Raw genomic sequence first — 27998 nt, 5'->3', positions numbered from 1 at the left:
ATATATAGCAGCTTTTCAAAGCAAGAACCCCCCAAGAATCATAATGAGAAATACATCCGCATTTCATTAAGATGGAAAATAAAGACAGGATTTGAAATTGGCGAGACGCTGAGAGCATGAAAACATCTAATCTATCACTGGCTCTTCTTTCATACACTCTTATTTTGGTTTCTATCCACATTTTATTTTTTTAATCAAAAGCATGTCCTGTAGACAATGATCCACTCTGATACAGTCTAAGTGGCACAAGCTGTTTTGCAGCGCTGTACATCTGAAACAAATAAGAGAACTGTGAGTAATTTGGCGGGTGATGAAATCACTGCTTTAACAAGTCTTATAATCGTCTTAAAACAGCAGTTATGTGTTCATTAGCAGCAACCTAAAGGTCAAGCGGGGGGGTTTATAACCTGAGCGTTGCCAATTAAAATCCTAGGAGTCTGGTAGCAAACACATCACCTGCCCTCTTAGTTGGTCTCAACTGCTTGTGACCAAAACCCTGCAATTGTCCCAGTGGAGCTATTCTGTCGAAGAGTGTGGTTTCATCGAGCAGCTTTGTGTCCATGTGCCTAAAAAAATTTGGAGAAAATAGGGGACAGAGGAACCGAAAAGCCAGCAGCAAAGGTTTAGTCTTTGCAAGCCTGTTAAAAAGTTGCGTTGTTTCTCTGGTGGAGACTTTATGGGATTTCATTTTAACAGTTTGAGACATGTTTCCATCTTCACTTTGGCAGTTCATTAAAGGATTGCATCCATTTCCAACAGAAGCCAAGAGCCTGATGGAAACTGAGCCCAGCCAGAGATCTGCAGTTAGCCTTTTACACGAGTTTGGAAAGACAGTGAAGTAGTCAAACCAAAGATATCTGGAAGTATTTATGAAGTTGCATAATTAGATCAGTGGCTTAAGGCAGCAGTGGAAAATATTCACAGTACATTGCAATGACAGAGAAAGAGGAGAAGAAACGTCTGGATGAGCGTTCACAAAACATGGGCACAACCTATACAGCAGCCAATACCACAGATTTTTAAATAATTAGAGTATGGAGGGTATTTTATTATTCCCATGTTGTCCTACACAAGCCTCCTTTGGCGAATGATTAATAGAAGAGTTCAGGAATGTACGTTCACTGTTTAGTCTTTAGCTTCCCTGGGTTGTAACCCCTGAACCCACCAGATCACCAGGACACCTCTGACAACTATCAGACAGCTTCTTATCTACACTATACAGGATACAATGTCCAGGACCAGCATCTTCATTATTCAAGCTCCTTCATCCTCTCATCCGTCAGAAATCAGACTCCGCCAAAAGGAGACTTCTTTTCCATCAGTGCAGACTCAAACAGGCTGGACAGGCATTTCCTGTGGGTGGGACCTGAGAGCAGAAACATTCTTGGGCCAGGCACCTCTACTTCCTGTCTCTGTTAACATACTGAAAGACACACTGTCTGGATCCTGCTCTGACTTTGCATTTCACTTTGCACTCTTATCCAAGACGCATGCAACAGCTGATTAAGTTTAAATCCCAAAATAACCAACGTTGGATGCAAACAAAAGAGCAAGAGGTGCAAGTTGAAGTCTCTGTGCCATTTAATGGAAGGAGCAGAACCTTATTAACTTCCTACCCCCCCCCCCCCCCCCCCCCCACTTCTATTGTACTTTACTCACCTGTAGGCTAACTGTTGTATCTTTAGGAGATAATCACATCTAATGGCAGCTAAAGCACAAGATTAACTTTAAAAGCAGTCACATCAGTGAAACATGGTCAAACTTGTCTCAGTCTTTGCATGAACTCTGTTTATTTTGACAATTATTAGCTAACGGAGCAGCGGAGTCACACACCCATGAGCCTCCTACGTCTCTCTATATATGCTGTCTCAGAGCTTTCTCATCGTCAGGCTCTAGTGGAGAGGTCTTCCCAGGTCTCAGTGTTTTTTCCTGCGTGTGTGTGTAAATGCATATTTGCGTGCACCATGGGTGTTAAAGTAGGTGTGATCAATTGCTCTCCTCCCAGGGGCCAACAGCTCCAGCAAAGTGTTGGTATTCAACAGCTGGATCCATTTGTGGGGGAATGTGAGAGCTCACCATGGAAGAAGCTGGTGGTCATTTGTATTTGTGTGTGAATTATGCAATCTGCAGTTTCAAGACAAATATCAATTACATGCAGACATACATGTGATGCTAACTTCATTGCCAAGATGATGGCCCATTTTACAGACTTTACATTCTCATCATTTTAGTGCTTGGAAATGTTGCAGGTGAAAACATAAATATTAAGTTCTTAAATATATTTCTGATTTTTATAAACAAGTTATGTTTTGTAATTTTTTTTTTTTACATGTGTTTTGTCAGTCAGCAGTATTACACATGTCCAATAAAAATGTCCACTTAAGTTATAGCTCTATTCATCCCTACCTGACTCCTCTGAAAGCAGAAAGCTGAAAGCAGGGGCCCACTTTACCTTTGTATTGAAACTGTGCGTTCTTACTGCCCTCTAAAGGCTGAACAAGACAACCACGCACACACAAAAATCTTTATTTGAACACATTTATTCAACTGGAGTAAGTCAGAGATGAGGCACACATCTTTGTTTTTAACAGCTGAAATTCTTAAAATGCTTAATGAGGTTAGCCTCCATGTCCAGCCACTTCGGTCCTTGAGTAAGACTCAACAGATAACTGAGCTGCAGTTTCACCTTAGCAGTGCCAATTAATCAATCAATGTGTTTTCCTCACAGAGGGAATAGAGAAGTTCAATCTGTTCGGCATACTCAAATCCTGGCCTGCGGGACAAAGACACCATATTTGTGTAACAGCTTCACCACTTGACTCATTTCTTTTTATTAAAAGACGCACACCAGACTTTCAGGATATGAGAACCTGGTAATGTAATCAAAACAGTCACATCCTCTTTTATTATTTTCCATTCAAAACTATTTTTTCTGATGTTAAAAGTATACATTTATGGTATATAAATAATAATTTGAATTTTTTTTCTTAATGTACAAACAAAAAATTTTATTTGGTCGTTTCAAATTATGACTCAGTGCTCTTCCACAATTATCCTACTTCACCATTTAATTAAACATGTTGCCGTGGTTGCATGCTATTATGACCATATTTATTTCCAACAGTGAGAGTCCTTATCTCTGTAGTTATCTTACCGCCCAGGTGTCTCCAGGATCAGAGGGATGCTATCCAGTCTGGGCTCGTTAACAATGTCTCGGAAAGCAGCAATTCCAATTTGACCTTTACCGATGTCTTCGTGTCGATCAAGGCAGCAGCCCAGTTTACCTGCATATAAAGACAGCAACAGCAAAGAGAGTTCCTCAACCTCCATTTGGAGTTAAAACTCAGAAAAATGCTCAGTATGTTTAATTGTAATAAGTACATCATGTTATAAATCTGTCTGGATTTTATGTTTTAATTTTATGGCTGTACCTTTGGAGTCATTGAGATGGACAGCTTTGAGATAGTGGAGCCCTACTTCCTGGTCAAACTCCCTGAGCATGGCCTTCACTCCTCCCTCTACAGACAGGTTATATCCTACCGAGACAACACCACACAAAGAAACAACGCCGGTAGCCCCTAAGGAATAGCTGTATTGGGCAAATCAAAAGCTGTCTTATTTTATATTTGGTTTTCAAAAAGATTCTAACTCAGTAATAGAGAGAACGAGCAGATTTCAACTAGAGGTGAATGGTTTTCCCCTATATACACTTGGATTGCATCAACTTTGGTTGGTGGAGAGGAAATGTGCACACCAGCCCACTGGCAAGGGCTGGCTGCCTTTTACTGTCAGTACTGGACAAAGGTCAGTCTATGGTTTCACTTACCTGCTGCGAAGGCATGGCAGGTATCCAGACACACTCCAACTCTAGTCTGGTCTCTGACTTTGTCTATGATGCTCTTCAGCTCAGAAAACTGCCCACCCACCGTGTTTCCCTGACAGCTCATGTTCTCCAACACTGACCCCATGAAGGGCAAAAGAAAAGAAAGCAGTATCAATTGGATATTCCATTTAAATAAGTCATGTGTCCTTCATCTTGCCACAACACCTGATACACACGCTACATTGATTCAGTTGTTGTTTGTGGCAGAGGCTCTGTCTGAGGGCCCTGTTTGCCACTGCTTCAGCATTTCTGCAGTCATTCCACTGCAATGTATTCTTGTCACACCAGTGGCATTTGGGGTATGCGAGTCAAAAAGACTGTGTTGGTGCCATGAATCATAAGCAATGCAAGAGCCTGTCATCAGTTGTGCACAGTTATGGATTAATGCAAAGATTGACCTGAGGTGGAGCAGCTTCATATGAAATGGAGATGACAGATAATTGACTTTTAATGGTAAAATATTGAGACTCCAAGGGTTTTAAGACGTGGTAAAGCCTGTCTTTATTAATTAAATGCAAATGCATTTAACCCACTAATTAAATCTGTTCCCACTGGGCATGGCTTTGACTTTAATATCTGTCACTACACTGAGATTCATACATTGCTTTACAGTAACTTCCGATTTCCTGTTTCCATGAAGCTCATTATGCTCACAGCTTGACAAGATCTTCAAAAGCTGTTATTTTTTTCAGGCTGCAGTTTGTAGTGGCAAAGATCCCATTGAAAGTCAGTCAGTGTTAATGTGGTTCCTGTTCCTCTTTGCTACAGCAGCTTTCCTTTTTGTTAATGTTCATTTTAAACACACTTCCCTTGTTACATTACATAATTTTGCAGTGTTTGCAGCTGGCCTATAGCAACGTTGGCTGTCTGACATCACTTACCACTAAGTTCCTGCCTTCCTTAAAAATTGTATTTACAATGTGATCACAGGACCTCCGTTAAAGTGGAATGCTGCTACCAATTCTGTTTAAGTTTTACATTGATTACACCATGAATGATGGGTGCATCAGGCCCAAATACAACAAACAAACGATGCCGCATAGCAAAGGAAAATAAATTACAGTAGAGAACTGCAGTCACAGGTTGACCTTCTTCATTCCAGAACTAAATATATTTAAAAGGAAGGAAATAGCACCAAATATTACAAGCTTCATCAGAGTACTATTTATTGTGATGACAGCTCACACTACTGTGTTTCTATTATTTTGGCCACCCCTCTGTACCTGTAACCACAGCAGGTACTTGCTGGTGAGCGTAGTTGATTGCGCCTGCGATCTTGTCCACACACTCCTCAGTGGTGATGGCCCCTAGCGTGGAGCCGGGGTGGAGGTTGTACAGGTGAAGGCCCAAGAGGCTGCAGCGGCTCAGCTCGTCCACCAGCAGGGCCTGGCTCTTCTCAAACACATCTGGGTGCAACACAAACAGGAGGACACAGGAGGTTGACGAAAGAAAAGAGGAGACGAGGTGACAGGTGAGAGGTGGTGAAAAGTCCCCTTTTGCATGACTAACCCTCTTTAGGAGAGCCACAGTTCATCAGGTAAGAGCCATGGGGCACGACATGAGCTGGCTCATATCCTTGGAGGGAAAGTTGCTCCTGAAATCTGGCTGCAGCTGCCTGGTCCAGTGGGGGCCTCTTCCAGGACCTCTGGGAGCCCAGGAACAGGGCAAAGCTGCTACCCCCCATCTCTGTGCAGGACTCCACCGCCTTCCATATCCCACCTGGGCCCGCAGGACGGAGACAGAGGAGCCGTGAGAGGGACAGTGTGTCTTCATCCCTTCAGGAGGGGACATTAAACCTCACCTTGGATGCCAACGTGAGCCCCGATGTATTTCTTATTCCCGCGGTCCTTCCTCCTCCTGTCTCCTGACCCCTCTGTGTCCTCTCCCAAAGCCTCTCCACTCTTCCTTTTCCTCGCTCCTCTCTTTCCCGGCGCCATGCTGTCAAAACAAAGTAATGAACGACCTTTGTTTATTAGCAAACAGCTGCAAAGAGTGCGCGCGCCTTTTTCTTTTCTGTTTAAACGATTCAAGGCTGTGTTTGGGCGCTCTGTCGGCCTGCGTGTATAGTGTTGCCGAGTTTGACTGTCAAAAGTTTCTGAAGGTCAAAAAGCGTGTTTTATTCATTCCTCTCGGTGGGAAGCAGCCAGTCAGAGAGCCTCCACGCAGCTGCCATAGCCTGGCCATTGGAGACGCTTCATACTCAGCAGCAAAATGGCCGCCCGTCAACCGACTGACTCCACAGCGCTTTGAAATTTAAATTCTTCTGCACATTAGGGTTTACACTATTACAACATTAGTACTTATTTACACGACAGTAGCTTGTTAATCGCGTGTTTTCATCATCTGCCACTTACTTGACTATCCGCTCAGGCGTCGCTGTTCTTGTAGCCTCGACGAATGCCTCAAAAAGCTAAAAAAAAAAATTCGCACTGAAGCACTTTAGCTAAGCTAGCTAGCTAGCACGCTAGCTTTTCTTCATATGTGATTCTTGAGGTAAGTGATTTCATGTGTCTAGCATTTCTAAAAATGTTATCATACTATTCTTTTTTTGTATGCGCACCAAATGACTGCAACACATTTGACTGTGATATACAAGGCAATGACGGTAGTCTGGCCACTTAAAGCCGCTGTCAGTAGACAACTTAGCTTACCGAGCTAGCTTAACGTCCGATAGCATTAGCAATGATCTAACTGTATCTGCGTTAGCAGAGCTGGGTATGTGGCTCCGTGTATTCCATATTTATGATGGTTGTGTAAAGAGACCGGAGTAGTTACCAAACGTACGCAGGTTGGTTTTTTTACTAGCATCAACGTATGTGCGATGTTCAATGTCTGCGTGATTTTCAGCAATGGGTTGAAACCACTCCTTAATGTTAGCCAACGACGAAATATTTTAGCAGGCGCTGCTATGAAAATTGTCGCTTGTATAAACTTGTAAGGACTGGGATGACCATGGTTGACCATTTTCGGTTATATGTGGCTCAGTTTATCCGTTCTAATTCTTATCTTTGATTCACGCGAACTGTTTTATGACTTTTGGCTCGATTCTTCAAATGCTGTAATGCCTGCTAGCTGCGTGCTAATGGGCTAATAGGGCAACATTAGCCGGTGTAACGTCTATCTGTGATTTGAAGGGTAGCTGGACGAAGCTGAATGCAGATCTGACAGCTCATGATTAAAAAAAAAATCATACAATCTTTCTGACTCTCTGATCTGCCAGGCTTGAGGTCACACATATTTCAGTTTGGACGTCGGTTTCGTTTTCCGTGATGGAAAGGTTTCTGCCCCCTGGAAATGTTATGGCACTGAGCATGAACGAAATCAAGTGAAAACGAGAGGCCACCGGGGCTTAGAAGTTCAGAGAGCACACTTTCCCCCGTCTGGTCTCTTCTATGTTAATAACTCGACAAGTAAAATGTTAGACACCTTGTCAGGTTATATCGCTGTCTTTAAAATTGGTGCTTCCCTAACTGCACTGCAGTTGAGTGATATTTTCTAAGCCAATTAGACTCCTAAAGCTAAGATAAATGATCGGTGAACGGTTGCACATCTATAGTACCGGTTGCACCTTCGGGAGAAGAAAACAACAGATGTGTTTAAAGCTTTTGACTCTTACAATAGAATTAAGCTGTAGTTGTCAATATTGAAGTATCTACTTTTAGATTTATCCATATCAACCTCTTCCATGTTAACATAGAGGGGAACCTAATGACAATGCATTATTTGGTATTCTTGGGTTGTGTATGTTCCTTGTTGCAGTTGTCAAAGAGATTAACCCTGAAGATTTTCTCTCACTCAGTCCTACAACAATTTAAGCACAAGCAAGTGTCTTGAACCTTCAGTGGTGGTTTCTTCAACCACATATACTCAGTCGGTGTGCTGACAAAATCAAGCTTCTTGTAAACTGTCTAAATTGGGTAAATATACGAGTGTGATAATCTTACAGGATTCTGCCTGCTTCTGATGGGGCTAATTACTGTGTTTGTTGCCCACATGTCCAACAATATGCTTTGGTCTAGTACCTGATGGCTGATCCATTGAGCCTGTAGTACATGTCACTTAACCACGCGAATGAAGCTGGAAGTGGCCTTGAAGCAACTAGAGTGTTGTGTTTTTCCCATGATTTAACTAACTAACCCTAACTGTTAACCTAAGCTGTGATTTATATAAATAAGCAATCAGTGATTTTTAAATTGGTCACAATTTTGCATGTCCTCCTCTCTCTCTCTCTCTCTCTCTCTCTCTCTCTCTCTCTCTCTCTCTCTCTCTCTCTCTCTCTCTCTCTCTCTCTCTAGAAGAAAGGAGTATCTGGACAGGAGCAGTAGTTCATGGAAGACAAGAAAAGGAAAAAAGACGACAAAAGGAAAAGGGAAGCCTCTCAGAAGGTGAGCGTGTTCAAATTAATTGGGTATTTATGTGTTCCTGCAATATCGGCAAGGTTGAATTTCAGAACTACAATACACACTATCTTTTAAAATGGCAGATAGAGTTGTTCTACAGCAACTTGGTAACATTTTAGAACAAGTCACTTCATATTTTGTTGAGTATATCATTATTATATCAGTATATCACTTTAATTTTACTGATGAGGTTTGCTATTTATGCTGTTTTGTAGTTTTAGGGATGAGTTACGATTTTCCACATTTAGGACTGTATTTGGACCAATGACCGTTTTTAAATTAAACGCACCCACACTTAATTTTTCAGATCAGTCATTTATTTTGCACTTCATGCACACCCCCTTATCATGGAGAAAACACAAAATAATGCATATTATACAGCTTTCAAGTTAAGGTCGATTGATCTTGTGAAAAGGCGAAATCTTTGTTTAACATAATTCCTGCTATATGCCATTTCCTCCCATATTTCCGACACCTGCGGCTTATAAACAAGTGTGGCCTATATATGTACAAAACAATTTTTCTCTTTAAATTTTGCGTCTTTTATTCGGGTGTGCTCTATAGTCTGGAAGTTCTGGTATTTTCAATAGTTCAGAGTAAATAAAATGGAAACCACTTATAGTGATCCTGTATTAAGTATTCAACCACTGATAGGGATTGAAAAACCAATGGCCAGAATTGTTCTGAAACAAAGGCTGTTTAAATAATTTGCTCACAGGACAGTGAATTTTGGGTAATAAACATGACAAAACTTTTTAATATTTTGTTGTTTACTACTGTAAGCTGTTGTACATTTAGCTTATCTTCTAACTCAGTGGTTCTCAACCCTTTCTCAGTGAAATACCCCCTGTAAATAATTTTTTTCACCTGAGTACCCACTAACAGTTAGGGGGTGCTCAGCTAAAAAACTCTAAACCATTTTTAAGGGTTTTTGAATTGATTTCTATTTTTAACATGTATATTTTTTAAAATCTCACGTACCCCCATTTGAGAACCACTGTCTGACTTATTAGCAATGGGTTGGGGACTGCCTCTGCCTAACAACTTCCCTGTTTGCTTTTCCAGTAAAAATCAGTTAGATGTGGGTACATGCACTGACAGTCGTGCATGATAAATTTACTGCCGTGAGTTATTTTGCCTCTCTGTTCCTAGTCTGTTTCCATTTTGGCATTAAAGTTGTAATTGTTGCTGTTCTGACACAGCAGCAGGTATGTTATGCGAGTGGTAAAATGATCAGTTTGTGACTTTATCTTTATTGGGAAGGAGCCAAACATTTTCTTAAAGTTGTCAATTTGACACACATGGCTAGTATAAGCAATTTCCATTTGAGTTGTGTTTTTTTTTTTTTTGAAAGGTAAGTGGAGTAATCTTTATTTATTTTATTTATTAATTACTTACACATTTCCTCTTTAAAGAAAAGGGTTTATATTCAACAAAGTCTTGACAGAATATGTGAACCTCAGAGGAATTGCTTTGAAAATATTAAATGCAACTAATGGGAAGACAAGACACTGTTGTTGGGATTACAGCCGTCAGTGTTAACTAGATAGATAGATAGATAGATAGATAGATATAACTTTATTGATCCCCAAGGGGAAATTCACCTAGTCAGGAGCTCATCAAAATAAAAATAAAAAATATAAAAAACAAAACATCCATTGAAAATATAAAAAAACAAAACCATAAAAAAAACCATGTCCTGACATGGCCCAACATGTATGCAGGGTTTATTAGATTTAAAAATTATTAATTTTTAAAAATGTCATAAATTTTCAAGTGCTAGTGGAGAGCTGTTTTATTTCCTCTGGTGTGGCTCCCACACCTCCCAGTTTAAATGTCAGATCAATGTGTAATAAAGTTGACAAGATTGAAACTCATCTCAGACAAGAGAAGAATTTTTTTTAAGAGTGACTTGATCTGCTTTAATGATACATGAAGACAGCACAGGCATTGAGTTTGATGGCTACACAGTCATACATTAAATTACATGGCCGAAAAATTTGAAAGCTTGAGAAATGATAACTGACAGCTTCAATGCTGTGTTTTCTTGGTGGCCAGATCAATCTGTCTTCATGATGAGACATGAATTGCATGCAAGAAACAAAGTATTTTCTACATTGCAACCTTTTGAGATTTTTTTTTATATGCAGTGTCTGAAATTGCATTTTCAAATGAAATTTTATTAACCCTTCGGCCCTATAGAATACCATTGAAAACAAGGTCTTGAACATGGGAATGATACATTATCATCTTGGCAGACCTCTACACAGTTTTTTATTTATTTATTTATTTAAATTTTTTTTCATTCCCCTTAATGTGTTCACAATTACATTTTAATGTTTGTGAGCCCACTTCAATCATTTTGTTTTACAGACATTTGTAATAAAAACAATGTCTTTTTGACATTTGAGCTATGGGCAAGAAACTAATGTTTTGTTTTTTATTTATTTTTAGGTTACAGAACAAAAAAACAAAGGTAAGCAGTACAATGGTCTATGTGTGTATATTTAGCCATTGATATTAGTTGTTCACCAAAGTTCTTGTATCTCTTCTGAAAATAGATAAGTAGACAGTTACTTTTTATATATATTTCATTCATCAATTTTTTTTTTTTTTTTATAAACCTTATGTTGGTTGGCAATATTTTGCCCTCTGTATTCATGCAGTGCCAGACTTGACCAAGCCGGCGTCTACCCAGTCTCCTGCCACACAGAGCAGCTCTGCCTCCCCCAGCCCTGGACCCACCCCCTCTGCCTCCCCATCCCCAGCCACCTCAGGCCCTGGCAGTGCTGCCACCCCGTCACAGGGCGGCAACAATGCCAAGCGCCTGGCGGTGGCCAACGGACAGCCCACCTCCACCACCAGTTCTTCCTCCATCGCTGGCGGCCCCAGTGCTACTGGGAACAGCAGCACAAGTAGCGGAGGCGGAGCCCAGACGCCTCAGCAGCAACCACGCTACATGCCGAGAGAAGTGCCGCCGCGATTCCGCTGCCAGCAGGACCAAAAAGTGCTACTGAAGAGGGGTCAGCCGCCACTGTCCTCCATGCTGCTGGGAGGGGGAGGAGGAGGGGATGGCCCAAATGCAAACATGGCTGCTGTCTCAGGTAAATGTTAGGAATCTGTAGGTCATATTTAGCATATAATGGTTCCATTTTAAGTTGATTGCGGTAATAGCTTCTAATGTGTGTTTGCTTTCTCAGATTCTGGTGCGGCTGCTTCCTCATTGGCCCTCACCTCATCATCAGTTGCTGCTTCTACTACTACTTCTAATTATGCAAATTCCATGTGGGGGGCGAGCTCAGGCAGCCAGACCTCCTCTCAGGGCAGGGAGAAGGTGATTGTCGATGGCAACGACCTGGAAGAGTGGCCTAGCATCGCTGGCAGTGATGGAGGAGGAGTTTCATTTACCAGGGCTGGCGGGGGCAGCAGCAACAATGGAATGCCTGTGAACAGCAACAGTGCCTCTGGCAACCAATCCTCACCCACTTCCTCGTTCTCTTTGCCCAATGAATGTATGCAGTCGTCCAATGTTGTGGCATGGGGGACGGCTGCCTCCCAGGGTCATCTTGGAGGAGGGAATGCAGTAGCTGCAGCTGGGCCTCTGCTACAACAGCCCTCCTCACTTTCCAAAGCCTCCGCTGTGCCAGGGAGCCATGATGCCAGTGGCCCCATCGATGGCAGCAGTGGGACACCAGGTGCCAACTTCAATCCAAATGCCAACCCTTCGGCCTGGCCTGCCCTAGTTCAGCAGGATGGGCCTGCTGCTGCAGGGGAAGGAGGTCCGTCTTCCTTCCATAACCAAGGCCTTGGAGGGTCTCTGTCTGCCAACAACTCTGCTCCCCTAGGCCTGGGAAGTGGGGCAGTCGGGGTGCTGGGGGGTCACCCGACTTTATCTGTGAATCAATCAAGCACCCATCAGCACCAACTTCACCAAATGCAATCCAGAGACAGAGAGATGGGAGGGGGGAAGTGGGACAGCGAATCAGCGGGACCAAAAATTGCAGCGGGGGAAGGGAGTGGGGGAGGAATGGACCATGGTGTGGGAGGAGGTGCGATGAGTGTGGGAGACCACAGTCTTGCCTCCTCATGGAGAGGCCAGCCTTCTTACCCTGCAGCTAACTCCAAAACGGGTGCCTCAAGGACTGATGGATGGGAGAGTGGAGGGGGTAGTACAGGGGGATTTGCAGCTGCTGAAGGGGACAATGGGACCTCGGGTTGGGGCTATCCAAGTTCCACTAGTGGGGTTAATGCTTGGGGCAGCGCTGGAACTGGGGGAAATGTTAGTCAAACCTCTGGGGTATCTCAGGGAGGGTGGGGGTCATCAGGAGTTGGAGGGGAGAGAGGAGTTTCTGGTGGTGATTGGGGTGGAACCACCACTGCTATTGGGGGAGCTAATACAGGAGGAGAGGGAATGGGTGGAGCCTGCAGCAGTAACAGCAGCAGTAGTGGGGGAAGCACAGCTGGCAACCCTCCTACCACCTCCTCTTCTTCCTCCACAGCCACCACTATGACCAGAGTCTGGGACAATCAGAGGGGAGAGGGTGAAACTGGGGAATGGGGCGGGGGGGTTGCAGGACAGGGGGCACGTGGAGGATCTTCATCCAGTGGTGGAAATTCCAGAAGCGGGAGTGGACCTAACAACGGTCATAGTCGTCCTCGCCGCCAGGCACCTAATGCTGAAGCTGCCTTACAGAACTTGCTAAGCCGATCTGATCTGGACCCACGGGTCCTGTCAAACACAGGATGGGGCCAAACACAGATCCGACAAAACACGGCCTGGGATGTTGAAGAACATGGAGGACAGAGTAAAGCTGGATTGTCATCAGCAACATCAAAGCATCCATCATCTCTTGGTGGTTCATCTCAGTATTCTGGTGGAACCAGGACCCAAATCACTGAATCGGTGGGTCCAGGGGCCAATCCTTCCCTGGTTGCAAATGCTGGATCCTCTGGTGAGGGCTGGGAGAGCAGCAGCAACAGTAGCAGTAGTGGGGCCTCTCTGTCTGGGAGAGCCCCACAACCTTCAGGCCCCAGCATGAGGAATCTTGGCGTATCACAATCTGGACCAGTGACCACAACAGGACCGGGTATGGGGCCAGGGGTAATACCAGGACATAACCAGCAAGTGAAGGCTACAGGCTGGGGTGGGGAAGGCATAGGGCCTGGTGATGGCCAGGAACCCAAGGGCTGGGGGAATGAGGAATGGAGAGACAATAGCAGAGGAGGAAACAGTGGAGGATGGGGAGATCTTGGGTCTCAGAGTGATTCAGTGAGTGGAGGCTGGGGAGGAAATCAGGAGGAAAAAGGTGCTGGGGGTTGGAAAGAAATGGGTTCAAATGGAGGAGGTACGGGGTGGGGATCAGGACAGAAGGTAGGAGCAGGTAGGGACTGGGGAGAGCAAGAGTCCAAATCAAATAGTGGAGGAGGTGGATGGGAGGATGACAGGAAGAATGGAGGTGGAAACTCAGGTGGGGACTCAGGTGTGGGTCCTTGGGGAAGCTGGGAAGATAATCCTCCTCGGAGAACCTGGGGAGCAGGGGGCACAGGGGGAGGAGGTAGTGGAGGGGGGGTGGGAGTTGTTGGGGGAATGGGGTCCAAACCCCATCAAAATTGGAGTGGGGGAAATAAAATGCACCAGATGCCAAACAGCCAGTTGGGCTCCATCCCAGGCCCACAGGCACAACTGCAACAGCAACAATCACAGCCCCGTAATCAGCATCCACAGCTGCAGCAAGCATTGGACCAAGGGGCTATGCAAGGGGGCGGGGGGAGGAAACCGATCTCTCAAGCCCAGAATCAGAACCAAAGCTCAGGCTGGACCTCGGGGCCTATCCCTGGTGGCCCTGGAGGAGGTGGATCTGAACCAAGCGGCTGGGAGGAACCTTCGCCGCAGTCCATAAGCAGGAAGAATGAGATAGATGATGGAACATCAGCGTGGGGCGACCCAACCAATTACAACTACAAGCCGGTCAACTTGTGGGACAAAAACAGCACCCCTACAGGCCAGCAGACACATGTTCAGGGTCAGGCCCAACCACAGCAACAGCAGGGACCTCCAATACAGCAGCAACCTACCAGGCAGGCTGCAGGGCTTGGAGGCAACAGAGACTTCAACACTGGCCATGGACCAGGGAAAGCGTCTGCTATGGGTGAGTCATTTGACATTTGTCAATTTGATCATAATAATTTGTCAAGTTGTATAAAATCTTCAGCGAAGTAAGGAAAAACTGAAACATGAATTTCATTCACTGTCTACATTTGAAAGGCTTTTTCATTGTTTGGTTTAGCATAAGTTTAGCATAACAAAGCAACAACTCATGAGGGATACATATGCAGTTTTGTTTTGGGGTTTGATTGTCTGTTTGTTTGTTTGTTTTGTGGGGGTTTTTTGCCAGGTGCTTGCTTACTATCACTTTAGTTTGAGCTCCAAAACCACAGTAATAGCACTCGATACTGCACCTTCAGTTGGTAGCCCTAACTAGCATGGTTAAATAATTCTTCTTTCTGCAAGTCCACTTTTGCAGGGTAATAGTGTGACTGCAGAGAAGATGGTTTAATTTCCATGCAGAAATATGTGCAAGAACGTTGCCATTGCCCTCTGTTTTGATTAGTTTAAATCTCAATACCATTGCTAATCATTGCAAACCATCAAATACAGTTATGGTTACACCAGTGTAAAAAGCAGCTCAGGCTGCATGTAGTCCAGATGTTGTGCAATAACGTGTCAATGTGTGTTTTCAGGTCCATCAGGCTGGGGTGGCACTCCTCCAACTAGTCCCACAGTAGACAATGGCACAGCAGCTTGGGGAAAACCTAGTGATGCCCCTACAGGCTGGGGAGACACTGACAATGCTGGAGGGAAGCCAATGGGCTGGGGAAATCCTTCTCCCAACCCCATCAAATCTGGTTAGAACTTCAAATCAAAGCTAAATCACTTGGTGAAAAAGGCATATTGTGCCTCTTTGGCATAACCATAATCCATAACAGTTGAGATGTCCACTTTGGACATTTCAAGTATAATAGTTTGTGTAGTAGTAGGTTATGTAAATTAAAACAGGAAAACCAGAATTAATATCAGTTTCGTACATGGTATTAACAGTGACTTTTTTTCTCCATGCAGGTTCAAAGTCTATGCAAGATGGCTGGGGGGAGAAAGAAGGCTCTGTGGCAGCCTCACGTCACTCGAGCTGGGAGGATGAAGAGGAGGCAGGTGGCATGTGGAATAGCGCTGGCTCCCAGGGAAGCGGCTCGTCTTGGGGACAGGGAAGCAATGGTGGCTGGGGCCAGAGCCACACTGGGAAGAAACCTAGCAACAAGGTGGGTTACTAGTGAAGAAGATGAATCCTTGAAAAGGAAATTTGTAAAAGATTGGTTCAAAGAATAAAAGCCTGATATTTGGGTCCATTGACTTTGATGTTACATACATTTAGATACATTTTTTAAGAAATAGTTTTCTGCCACCACATAAGTTCAAATAAATCTATGGTGTTTATGTTGCTAAATAGTAATTGTTTGATGGACATCTCTTGAGTGAGCTAGTGAGCTAGATTTGATAAATCAATCCCCCTCTGAGAATTATAGGAAAAATACTTTTCACCTTTAAAAAGTTTTCCATATGTTTTGTATAGCCAATGTCACCTTTGAAAACTTTGTAACCCTGGCAAAATAGAAATGACTGTACTCTGACTTTGTATTTTGTTTCTCAGGCTCCACTGAAGGCTGGAGGAGGAGAGTCATGGATGAATCCCATCAACAGACAGTTCTCTAATATGGGGCTCCTGGTATGTAGCAGGACAAATCAGTAAATGTGGAATGATGCTTTTTCGGGTCAGTCAGTTCACAGCTTTTTTTAAATTAATTAATAAAATTTTTGTTTAACCCTGTTAAACCAAGCATGCTGCCGGCAAGACTGAATTACTGTAAATTCGCAAATGTTTGCTCTGTCTGAGAAATTCAGATAGCAGCAGTTTCTGATAGCTCAGAAATTGTGCTTCACAGCCAATATAGGGTTATTACAGTAATTCTACTCTTGTTGTTGCTGGAAGTTGGCGAATTTGTTCGCCATTAATACATTTCTTTCACATATGGTATGGGCAAAAGCACTTATTAACAGGACATCTCCTGGTGCTTTTATGGTTAAAATAAACAAAAAGTCCAGATGGAAAAAAGGACTCTTCAGAGTTAAAGGGCTAAAAAGTCCAGATGTATATATTTTGATTCTACCCTGTTGTTAATGATGGTGGTGGTGGTCTTCTATCTGGAGCAGAATGATGATCCCAGTGGCCCGAACATTGACCTGGCTCCAGGGTCTCACCAGGATAAGAAGATGGAAGCAGAGAAAAGAGGCATGGGATTGAATGATTACAATGGAGACATGAGAAAGGGAGGAAGAGGAGGAGGAGGGGGGATGGCTTATCGTCCACCTGGTTCCAAAGAGGCAGCATCCAGTGATGCTGGTTCATATTATGACAAGGTAGCATCCTACTACCACCTTAGTGGTATTTGTCTCTTTTGTCTTTCTCATGTTTAGATAACATTTTGTCCTTATCACTATTCTCTTGTGATTCTACCTTTTCTTCCTCGTCTGCCCCATTTCTCCTTGTCTCAACCCTGCCCCACTCCCCATTCTGTTACTCCCACTCAATTGGTCTTCCCCTGGCTGTCACTGACAGACCTTGCCTTTGACCAATCAGGATGGGTGCCTTGGGGAGGAGGGTCCTTGCTCTCTGTACTCACCACCCACTGTCTACAAGCCCCATTCCCTCTTCAACCACACTATCCCTTTTAGACAAGTAAGATAACCACTCCTTTTGTTTCTGTCCTACCATCTTGACATTAGATCCTTCTTTTTTTTTTTTTGACAAGGGGGTTAAAATAAATATGCCCCCAAAATTTCCTGTCATATTTTGTATTCAATATGTGTATTAGATCATCTATTTCTCTGGTGTTTTGGGTTTTCAGAATTTTCATTTTCCATTATGACTCACAGGGTGGTCACAGTATCTTTGGCAGTGGTGGAGGGATGGGTCAGTCAAGACACCAGCCAAGTGTCCCACCCTTAAACCAGTCCCCGGGGATACGAGCGCAAGTGCCTCATCAGTTCCTGTCCCCTCAGGTACTTAAGCTTTTTAAACTTTCATTTTACTAAACAGAATTGTTTCCATCTGATGGAATGATTGTTTTTCAACACTGACACAGGAAGTATGTGGGTTGACTGTCAGTGTAAATCAGTTGTAGAGTGACTCATATTTACTGTTTGTCTGCAACTAAATAACCAGTACGAAAGCTAAATTACTTCCAGTTGGAAGATGTTTTTCAATGCCCATGTTTATTGTTCTTGCTTTTTTTTTTTTTTTTTTTTTTTAGTTAGTTTGTTTTTTTTCTGGCCCTAAAGAGAAATTTCTGTAGCTCCTCTTGTTACAGTCAGCGGATGTTCAGTTTGACAAAAATGACTAGAGGGAACCAGTGTGCTATCTGCTGTATTAGCATATATTTACTGTCTGTGTGGGCAGAAACAAATATTGTGACTACAATCTGTAGAAATTAAGCGCAGAAATCGGCTTTTGACAATATTTGAAGCTTCATGCATGCAGTGTGGGATTACCACACAATACCCAGGTCATGCGTGGGGTCAATTGCATATTTCGTGTGTAGATTCAATGTGTAATCATCTATTTTTCTTTCTATGAGCCTTTACAACAAAGTCTTCTCGTTGCATGGCATCTGTTAGTTAGTGAACTTCCTGGACTGCATAATCACTCTTCAGGTCAACATTGATCATGTTTCCTGCTCGCCCCTAAAGAATACAAAGTGAAATTCATGTCTTGTCCAGGAATTGAATCAATTTCCCTCACTTAGTGAAGTCACTTGTTAACACCAGCTAATGAGAACATGAAAGAGAATCAATGTTAATCAGGGAGAAACACTAAGCTATGGTAGTTGCCAGGGGTTACAGCACCAAAGTGTTTCTGTGGTAACAGGTGTGCTTTCCGCTGCGTCTGTCTCCAGGTGCCAGGCTCCGTGCTGAAGCAGATGCCCCCTCCCAGCGGGAGCGTGGGAGGTGTTAGCGGCGTGGGAGGAGTGGCAGGAGTCGGGGGAGGTGTGTTCCCTCCACAGCTGTCCCCGCAGCATATTGCAATGCTCAGCAGCATCAGCAGCATCTACCCGCCTCACATTCAGTTTCAACTGGTGAGCAATAGCGCAATACGTCTGAATCTTATGGAAATGGTATCTGATTTCACAATCCCAAATTTAGCACTTACCCTTGACAATTCCTTTGCATTTCCAGTCTTTAACATTAGTTGATCAATGCTCATGTATCGAGTGACATAGTCATTACATGGTTGTTTTAAGATGAGTCATCGTTCAATACTAATGAAATATTTTAGAATATAATGATTATAATGAATATTTTTTTAATTCAAACTCAGTGATGTTCATTAAACAAACTTAGGTTTCAGCTCTGACTCATGAACCAAATAGCTGGATAGTGACTACTACCGCTTAGAGGACATATGGCTTAGACTACATAGCATTTAGTAGACCAATGGGTTCACAGAGTGAAGTTTTAAAATATTTTTATGGTTTGGATTTGTCTCTGTTACCACCTCACTACTCTTTTGTTTCACTCTGTCCATGCTTGTTCAGGCTTGCCAGCTCCTCCTCCAGCAGCAGCAGCAGCAGCAACAGCCACAAACACAGCAACAGCAACTCCTGCAAAACCAGAGGAAATTCACGCCTAATGTGCGGCAGCAGACTGACCCTCAACAGGTACTCACATGCACACATAAAAGTAATCCTTATGTAGCAGACACTCCTGTCAACCTTCACCCCTGAATGACAATTTTTTTAATTAATTTTTTTATGTCATCTTTCCATAGTTGGCCAGGATCATGGCAGTGCTCCAGCAGCAGAGGCAGCAGCAGCAGGTTGGGGGCTTAGGTGGCAGCTCCAAACTCTCCCCTTCCCACCATGGTGCTGGCGGCCTAGGGGGTCCTAAACTGCCTGTGACTGATCCCCTGCCCCATCCAGGACTAGCAGGATCGGTGGCTGACCTGCATCAAAAAACTCTTGGACCATACTCTGGTGAGCAATTGGTTCTAAATTTATAAAGACTTAAGGAACATCACCTTATTCAAGCTAATTTAAAGTGCATATTTCACGTTTGATAAAGTTTACTTGTTAGGCCAGCAGCAATATTAACACGGGAATATTTTGACCTTGATTTTTCTATTGGAAGGATTTACTAATTTTGTCTGGTGTTGCCTTTGTTCTCTGTCCCTTTCTGTGATCAGGGTTTGGTTCAGGGATGAACCTTCCAGGTCTGGATCTGGGTGGCTCTGTGTTGGGTGGACCTGGAGGCATGAAGGACCTGGGAGGTCAGCAGTCCCGCTTCAAGTGGATGATGGAGGGACACTCTTCTCCAGACACATCCTCCCCTGAGAACGCATTCCATAAAAATGGTGAGCTGGCCTTCTTCGTTTATACATCCCTCTGTTTGAGAACTCAGATAGTGTTAATGTGATTAGATGTGAAGTCACAAATTAAGTAAATTTGTGAATCCTATTGGTGTTCAGGGATGTAGCATGCATCATCATCACACTCTGACAACCTCCTAGGTCCTGTCACCCCCATAAAGATGCCAGGGGGCTCGCCCTACTCTCAGTACGATATGATGGTTGGAGATGGGTTGGGGGACAACTGGCATCGTACCCCTGGAAAGATGGTTACCAAGCCCACTAACACGCCCAGCTGGCCCCCTGGTGAGTGTCAATGTTGTGATAACAAAGATGGGTTTGAATAAGGGAGTGAGGTTATATACATTTTCTTTAAGTTTGGTTTTTTTTTGTTTTTTTTACCTTTTGGTTTGAAAAATTACATGGTATTTCTGATGCTGAAGTGTAGAGAGTCTTCATCAACTTCATCATCTATCATGTTTAAATTTCCTGCCCTGGCTTCCACAACATGTCATCTTACAGACTACTGTTAAAACAACAACCCAAATGCTCATTGTGTCTGAGTGCATTTTGAATTCACCATAAGTTAGCTTTGTATCGCAATATGGCATACTGTATTCATTTCATCTGAAGTGTCACTTTAAAGCTCTATCCTTCATAATGTTACTGGAATCAAAAACAGTAACTTTATCTGCATCAAGATAGACTGTATATGTATAGACAGCTTAACAAGCTTAACAACACAACTTTACAAGACATTTTCTTGTACTACTAGCCAAAAGTCCACCTCATAAACCTTCCAGTCTATAATCCAAAGCCTAAAAAAACACTCAGAAAATCACTTCAATTCTCCTCCAGAGTTCCAGCCTGGTGTGCCATGGAAGGGAATTGACCGCGTCGACCCTGAATCCGACCCCTACATGACCCCAGGGAGCATGATGGGAAATGCAGTGTCCCCCAGCCTCAATGATACTGAGCACCAATTATTACAAGATAATACAGGTGAGCATTTGTCTGATGGCACTGGGTACAACTGTTACTTTATGTTGTCATTGGAGGATTTGCTTTTTTGTTCTTGTTTGGTTTTGGTTTTTTTTTTGTTTTTTGTTTTTTTTTTTTTAACGATCCTAAAGTTACAGTTACAGTGCTTAGAGTCATTAGCAATAAGTAACCTCAGCTATAGACTTGTGATGATAAGGGGCCTAGGTGGACACAGTAGCTTTTGGAAGTAAAAGGTTATTCATATTTCCCAAACAAAATGTACAAGTATAAGAGCAAAACGTTAAGCCCTGTTTTTGCTTGCCTTTGTTCTTAACAACTTCTTGGTAGATAACCACAATTCCTAAGATGCATGTTGACAAGAAAATTTCAAATCCACATGTTTAAAAAAATTTTTAAAATAGCAGTGTCGACAAAATTGAAAACAGTCTCCAGTTCAAATGTATTCACTTTATTCGTCTGTGGTTAAATTTTAGATGAATTCACAATTTACCACCTTTGAATTCTAACAATTCTGAACAGCGAGTGAGGCTCATCATTGTGGACAAAGTGTTTTATATGATCAGTAACATGCAGGATATTATCTAGGGAAAAATTGAAATAGCAAAAAGTTGGGGGACAGCACTTCAACACTAAATAATTGGCCCTTCCCACTATGCAACTCTACTGCATGGTCTGTGTCAGCTCTAACACTGTTTTTTTGATGCGTCTGTTTGCAGATTCCACCCCTCCCCTCAACACCTTGCTGCCTTCACCTGGTGCCTGGCCCTACAGTGCCTCAGACAGTCCCCTCAGCAACGCACACAACTCAGGTAACAATGCACAAGCACATCTCTCCTCCACATGTTGATTCAGAAAATCTTTAGAGTAAAAGAAGTGTTTTGTAATCATGATTTAGATGTTTAGTGCATGACGTGCCATTTAACTTTGATTTGACGGTTTCAAATTTGACAGCTACTGCCATAACAACAGAACCAGGAAACACTTAAAACAGTTTAAGTGAACAAAGGTTATGTTATTTTGATTTTGCAGGAGCTCAAATCTGTAGACTGACAAAGATGCACCTGCACCCTGCTTATATCAGTAATCCCACACCATACCAAATGTATTTGAATGTCTCTTTGGCCTAACTGATTGTCTTGACAACTGACACAGGCCTGATTACAACACTGACATCATTGCATGTTGTTGTTATTATGGTCTACAATCCCTCCATACCCTCACTCACATTTCTGTCTTCCTGCAGCAAAGTACACAGACTACAAGACCAGCTGGCCCCCAGAGCCCATCGGACACAAGTCCTGGAAAGCCAACCGTGGCAGCAGCCAGACCCAGCTGTCCCGCCCACCTCCAGGACTAGCCAGTCAGAAGCAGCCATCGCCTTCCCCTTGGTCGGGGGGAGCCCCTCGGTTGGCCGGCAGGGGCTGGGGCGGTGGCTCCAGTACCACTGGTAATGCATTTTTCATGCTCACAAGATTGTCTTCCCTCATTTAGGCTTGGCATTTGTTGAAAAACTCAGCTGAATTATATGTAGGCCCGACACAAAAACAGCTGGCTCTAACAGCAACTCAAGTCCATTTTAATTTGAAGAGCAGCCAAGCTTCAGGTAGAGCAGGAGGAAATTTGTTCATCATTTATTAGACATGAGGCCAAGGGGGGGAAATACAGTGAAAGTGTATTTACAGGGAACATAGGAAAACTGAAAAGTTGTTTTTCTCTTTCTCTCTGTAGGTTCAACCTGGAGTGACAGCAGCTCTCGGGAAAGCTGCTGGTTGGTGCTCAGCAACCTCACACCACAGGTACATACACACATTATTGATAGAACTAATAAATTTAGTCTACAAAGACGAGCCATAACTGCACTAATGCTGCCAAGGCTTTTTTGTTTTGTTTTGGGGTTTTTTTTTTTTTAATCCTACCTCATGAATTCGTCTTAAACAGGCTCAGAAAACTGATTGCACATTAAACACTGTTCTGAATCTCATGCCTCCACCTGTCAACATCATGCATCCATTCAAGTTTTTTATTTTTTATTTTTTTTAATACTCTTGCAGATTGATGGCTCTACACTGAGAACCATCTGCATGCAGCACGGCCCCCTACTGACCTTTCACCTTGGCCTGACCCAGGGCACAGCTCTGATACGCTATGGCTCCAAACAGGAGGCAGCCAAAGCCCAGAGTGCACTCCACATGTAAGACTCAGTCTGTTGTTTTTGAGAAAAGTCTCTTTGATCACTCTGATGCGTGTATGATGAGTTGCTTGGCAACCCGGAGAGACTCAAGGAAGCCCTTTTGACCAAGAAATAGTTAAGCACAAAGCCCCCAATAAAATTCTTCAGTGGCATAAATTGTATGTATCAAACAAAAAACTATAACATGGAATTCACTGACCTTTAAACTATTGAGTAGAATTTCTTTGTACAAGGCAGAAAAAAGTTAGTAATTATTTTTTTTTGTCAAACTATTCCTTAAAGATAGACTGACCTTTGTTGGCAATACTATTATTAAAATCAATCAAATTTTAAATTAGATTAGAATTTGTTCACCATCAAATATTTTCGTATTCTTCTTTACACATCAGATACAGTTTGTTTGTTTGTTTATTTATTTAATTATTTATTTATTTATTTAGTCAGTCCAAGCCCGTCTCATAATAAACAGGTCATCAACAGGTCATCAAGTTCATTATCATTACTTTATCCAATAATACTTGATATCAGCAACCGGAACAGAACATTGTGATAGTCAGAATTGGTACAGTAAGGGGTACAGTACAGTAAGACATGCAAAAAAAAGTCACTGGCTTACCTGGGCTGATGTTGCGATATGTGATTGCAGTGAAATTTTTTGGTTTCATTGAAAAGATGTTATTGGGATTTTAATTGGTCTTCTACCAAACAACATGTTTCATTATGTCTGATGAAAATGTTCTGTGGAATTTCTCTACCACCGCAACACCTGCATTACTAACAATGCATAACAAAGTTGTGACACATTTGACCAGAAAAATTGCACCTACCATGACTTGGATATTGCAAAGGGCTGGGTGATATGAATTAAATAATAAGACCTCCAATTATTCCACTCCAAAGTCAATTTATGCTTTCAACCATTTTTATCCTTCTTAAAAACAAACTCAAACAACAAAGAAATTATTTCAAACAATTTCTTAATTTGTTTTGGTTTTCCCTTCTGGGATTTGAACAAAATATCCACTTTGGGTTAAATTAGTTAATTAGTGTCAAAAGTTCTTCTTTTGAGTTTTCTCGTGAATCCCAATTGGGTCTGGCACCAGTTTGTCCTAGTGGAGTTGCTGTATGTATCTATCTGAGATTGCAAACCTGATGTCACATCACTGCAAAGACTTCTTTGTCACTGCATTTGTAAGAATCACATCAGGCAATGAGGTCCAACCACTCTGAACTATGGGAGCCCAAGGGGAATGTAAGCAGTGGAAAACTGTTTTTCATTCAAAACAAATCATCCTAAACTACAAAATTCAGATTAATCAATTTATCACCCAGCCCTAATTTTGCACTTTGGCATGTTGTGATTTGGATTATTTTTCAATCAATTGTGGAGACTTCTTATGTGTTTTATAGCAGAATTTAGTGTCAATGTCTTTGTAGTTTACTTAGAAAACTAAAAGACTCTTTGTTTATGCCAGGTGTGTTCTGGGTAACACCACCATCTTGGCAGAGTTTGTGAGTGAGGAAGATGTGGCTCGCTACATTGCACATTCCCAGGCTGGAGGAACAGGTGGTGGAGGCTCCACAGCTGGCTCTGCAAGCTCTGGGCCCACGGCAACCTCAGCAGTGGGAGCAAACAGCAACGGAGGAAACTGTGAGAGAGGTGGAGCAGGAGGCGGCAGCGCAGGAGTAGGAGTAGATGGAGGATCCACAGCTGTAGGAGCAGGAAATGGAGGAGCTGGGCCCTCCAACTCTGGGTGGCAGGGTCTGGACAGCACAGGCAGCTCATCAGACCAGTCCTCCACCCAGGGGCCTTCTGGGCTGGGAATCTTCTCCCAGTGGAGCACCAATGGGGCTGGGGTGGGCGGGGCTGGAGGTGTAGAAGCTGGAAGGCAGGGCCTGTGGGGGGCGATGGGTGGGATGAGCAGTTCAGGGTACCCCAGCAGTAGCCTCTGGGGTTCCCCGGCACTGGAGGATCGCCACCAGATGGGCAGCCCCGCCTCACTGCTGCCTGGAGACCTGCTGGGTGGGGGGGCTGACTCCATATGAGGGTCCGACTGACACACACACTTTACACCCGAGCTGTAATACATGTGTCACACTCTGTACTTATTTACATGCACAGAAGACGTGAATTAAAGCTACACTGGTCACCCAACATGCAGAAATATTATCACACACACACACACACACACACACACACACACACACACACACACACAGAGCCTACATGCAGTACATGCAAATCGTTTCACATATACACATTAAAACGCTTAACTTTAAATGAAGACAACAGTAAAACTTGAACCGGGGGAAAAAGGTGAAATCCATCATTCAACTGGATAGCTCTTTGTCTTTTTACTCCAAACCCCACCCCATCTGCATTCAGAGACCCAATCACTCAGGCATGCACTGTAGACAGGCTCAGCCAGAGTCGTACATGTCAACAAGTTTAGCTATTGCTGTTTTTAGTGTGCCACATTTTTTTTCTTTTGTATAACTATTTAATGGTTGAATCTCAAAATTCAGACTTGCCGACTGAGCCCTCGTAGACCTAGCAGGCGTACTTCTGAGTTCTCACGTTTGGAAGCTTGAGAGAGAAGGATCTGGAGTTTGTAGAACATTTGGGACAGCGCCACACTACTGAGTCAAATGGACGATCAGCAGCCTTTGAGATCTGGAAAAGGAGTGTTTTTAGTAGGTACTGACACCTCTACCTTGGTGGAAATATGCCATCAACATGGGACCCAGGGTAAAAAAAAAAATCCTAACAAAAACAACATTAGCCAAACTTGCACTATATGCCTTTTGGGTTTGTTGTTGACACATCCTCCACAAATCCCTCCATTTTTGAAACAGAGCTACAACACAACTACACAGACTTTGACTGGATGACTAAATGTTACAACAGCAGTGGCCTTGGCTCACACCCAGCGGCCGCCCGCCCGCCATGTCAGCAGCATCACACCTTCTCATCAGTTACACACTGCTCTTATATTTGACAAGCAAAATTGTATCTCCTTGTTGATGTACGTTGGTTGTTTATCATTATTTTTTTCTGTTATAAAAGAAAAGAGAAATGTGTGAAACTTTGTGAAAATCCAGAGATGTCCTTTTTTTTTTTTTTGTTTTGTTTTGTTTTGTTTTTGGGGTTTGCCCTTCAAACACTGACCTCGCTATTGTATTTTTTCTTACTCAAGAAATCAAGTTGGTTATTATATATTGTCATGATGTTAATGATGACTAAGATAGATTACTTATTTACTCGCTGTACAAGGTGCCCTCCTGCCTGCCTGTGTGTGCATGAAAGGAGTGTTGACAGTATGATCGAATGGAGGAGGATGCGATGAAGATGACGACGATAATGATCGGGAGTGTCTGTGTTATTGCTACGATGTTGAATGTTTTTGTTTTTTGTTTTTTTTTTTTTGTTTTGTTTTGTTTTTGTTTTTTTTCTTCCCCCCCTTGTCCATGAGAGATTCATGAGTGACGTTTGTGAGTGTGTACGTGAGTGAGTGTCTGCTTTTGAACACTTACCTGCTCCAGTCAGGGAAGTGACTAGATGTTAATCTGACAGTTTGCATTTGAGAGAAAGCTTGTGTGTGTGTGTGTGTGTGTGTGTGTACATGTTTGTTTGTTTGTTTGCTTGATTGACTGTTGTGATAGCTAAAAAGTTCAAAAACATTGGCACTATTGCATATGTCTCTTATGTTGTGTTTTTAGCCGCATTTTGTTCCTGTTTGTATATTTTATTATTTTTTTTTTTTCTGTCAAATGCAATAAGAGAATATTTTGTTTTTAAGACAAAGCAACCAACTGAAGGCATTTCTGTTAAGATGCCAAATCCTACCATACCAAGCTGAGCTGGAACAGTGTTTTACAGACACGTTAAAGACATTACATATGTTTTACTGTTTGTTATTATGTATCAATTTAAATTAAGTCAGTCTTTATTATCACTCCTGTTCGGGATATTTTCATTTATTTCAGATGTTACAAAAAGGAGAGGAAATTAATTTAAAGCAGGAAAGAACAAGATAATAAAGGTTGAATTGAAGTCTGCAGTGGTTTCTTGTTTGACATGTGCGCACAGTTGTCAGGTATTTGTAGCCCGGTTTTGTTTGCTTTTTCAAATGGCAACCATCTCGTGAATTCACCTTATTCCCGTGGTGTGCGACATTAGCAGTGAAGCCAATGGCTCTGAGAGGTGTTTGAGTAAAGTGTGTTTGCTGCTCCTCAAAGATTCAGAATCTGCTCAGTCAGCCCTGAGAGAAAAGTTCACGTTGGTGTAAAGGCTGCATTTAATCTGAAGCAGTCTATTCTGTATTTTGTATTTCAGGATGAATAATGAAGTCATTCTAACCTCAGGGAAGACATTTTTGAGCACCAGCAGTTAGTTTACTCTCCTGGTTTTAAAGAAAAATCAACTGTAGCTAATTCTTTAGATTTTTTTATTTATTTTTTTTATGATTTGACATTTGTCTTATTTATAGCACACTTCCAGAGAAGCTGACGCAAAGAAGAAAGTGTTGCCTTTTTGTTTTGTTTTTTTTTTTTGGTGTCTGGACAGACGAGGAGGTGGAGCTGCTGCTTATCATGACAGGGTGATGTAAGGCCAAGAAAGCCAGTTGGGCCTGATCTCTTGTGCTTCCTCAGACATGTGAAGGTATGTATGTAATATGTCTACAATAAAACACCTAACTATACAATCCAAAAGCGATACATTTTTACTTTAGGGCTTAGTTTTGAAATGCTCTTTTCATTGTTGTACACAATTGGATTTGTGGTCATTGTCCTGGTTTCCAGTAGAGCCGGGGCTCCTGTCATGCTAACACATGACATGACATCTACAGTCAGTAGATGTGAAATGAGTTAGCTGCTAATCCAAAATAAAAATGACATGGCCTCCGAGACTTCTAAGGAGCAGCTCCACCACCACCTTGGCTGTTTGTGGCGAGCGCAACGGCACACCTGAAATCATGCTGAACTTCAGGCCTCAGTAAAAATTCACCACCTGAAGAGAAAAGCAGTCTCAAGATGTACATGTTTATTTCTGCTGTCACTTTTTG

At 42.7% G+C, this 27998-nt stretch overlaps 2 protein-coding genes across 3 annotated transcripts; one reads left to right on the top strand and one right to left on the bottom strand.

The window, feature by feature from the left end:
- Positions 1 to 2553: 2553 nt before the first annotated feature.
- On the bottom strand, positions 2554 to 6269 carry LOC115059682 (probable endonuclease 4). The gene is made up of 8 exons (XM_029527306.1): positions 6238 to 6269; positions 5685 to 5821; positions 5393 to 5602; positions 5107 to 5289; positions 3827 to 3958; positions 3432 to 3536; positions 3155 to 3284; positions 2554 to 2773 (listed from the first exon to the last, which is right to left on the bottom strand). Exons 2-8 carry the CDS (start codon positions 5818 to 5820, stop codon positions 2701 to 2703), a joined length of 969 nt encoding a protein of 322 aa, XP_029383166.1. The 5' UTR covers position 5821; positions 6238 to 6269; the 3' UTR covers positions 2554 to 2700.
- Positions 6007 to 26986, top strand: tnrc6ba (trinucleotide repeat containing adaptor 6Ba). 2 transcript variants are annotated; one of them, XM_029527305.1, is made up of 22 exons: positions 6007 to 6376; positions 8182 to 8268; positions 10738 to 10759; positions 10950 to 11387; positions 11484 to 14432; positions 15025 to 15189; positions 15404 to 15600; positions 15990 to 16064; positions 16550 to 16756; positions 16956 to 17075; positions 17273 to 17398; positions 18292 to 18471; positions 18931 to 19053; positions 19164 to 19368; positions 19578 to 19745; positions 19902 to 20045; positions 20598 to 20741; positions 21458 to 21550; positions 21985 to 22188; positions 22470 to 22537; positions 22793 to 22932; positions 24408 to 26986. In XM_029527305.1, exons 2-22 carry the CDS (start codon positions 8212 to 8214, stop codon positions 24976 to 24978), a joined length of 6396 nt encoding a protein of 2131 aa, XP_029383165.1. In that variant the 5' UTR covers positions 6007 to 6376; positions 8182 to 8211; the 3' UTR covers positions 24979 to 26986. The 2 variants fall into 2 exon arrangements, with proteins under 2 accessions (XP_029383165.1, XP_029383164.1); XM_029527304.1 differs by having other exon boundaries at positions 8179 to 8268.
- The last annotated feature ends 1012 nt before the right edge of the window (positions 26987 to 27998 follow it).

The sequence above is a fragment of the Echeneis naucrates genome, chromosome 19 (genome assembly GCF_900963305.1).
Source record: "Echeneis naucrates chromosome 19, fEcheNa1.1, whole genome shotgun sequence".
Taxonomy (NCBI): Eukaryota; Metazoa; Chordata; class Actinopteri; order Carangiformes; family Echeneidae; genus Echeneis; species Echeneis naucrates.
This window is presented reverse-complemented; position numbering and strand designations above follow the sequence as displayed.

Excerpts from the sequence above, each read along its gene's own strand:
- tnrc6ba (XM_029527305.1), top strand. The coding sequence starts at position 8,212 with ATGGAAGACAAGAAAAGGAAAAAAGACGACAAAAGGAAAAGGGAAGCC. Across the intron at positions 8,269-10,737 it reads AAAGGGAAGCCTCTCAGAAG|GTTACAGAACAAAAAAACAA; the intron begins GTGAGCGTGTTC and ends ATTTATTTTTAG. Across the intron at positions 20,742-21,457 it reads ATTATTACAAGATAATACAG|ATTCCACCCCTCCCCTCAAC; the intron begins GTGAGCATTTGT and ends GTCTGTTTGCAG.
- LOC115059682 (XM_029527306.1), bottom strand. The coding sequence starts at position 5,820 with ATGGCGCCGGGAAAGAGAGGAGCGAGGAAAAGGAAGAGTGGAGAGGCT. Across the intron at positions 3,959-5,106 it reads AGTACCTGCTGTGGTTACAG|TGTTGGAGAACATGAGCTGT; the intron begins GTACAGAGGGGT and ends TCATGGGGTCAG. Across the intron at positions 3,537-3,826 it reads CTGCCATGCCTTCGCAGCAG|GATATAACCTGTCTGTAGAG; the intron begins GTAAGTGAAACC and ends TTGTCTCGGTAG.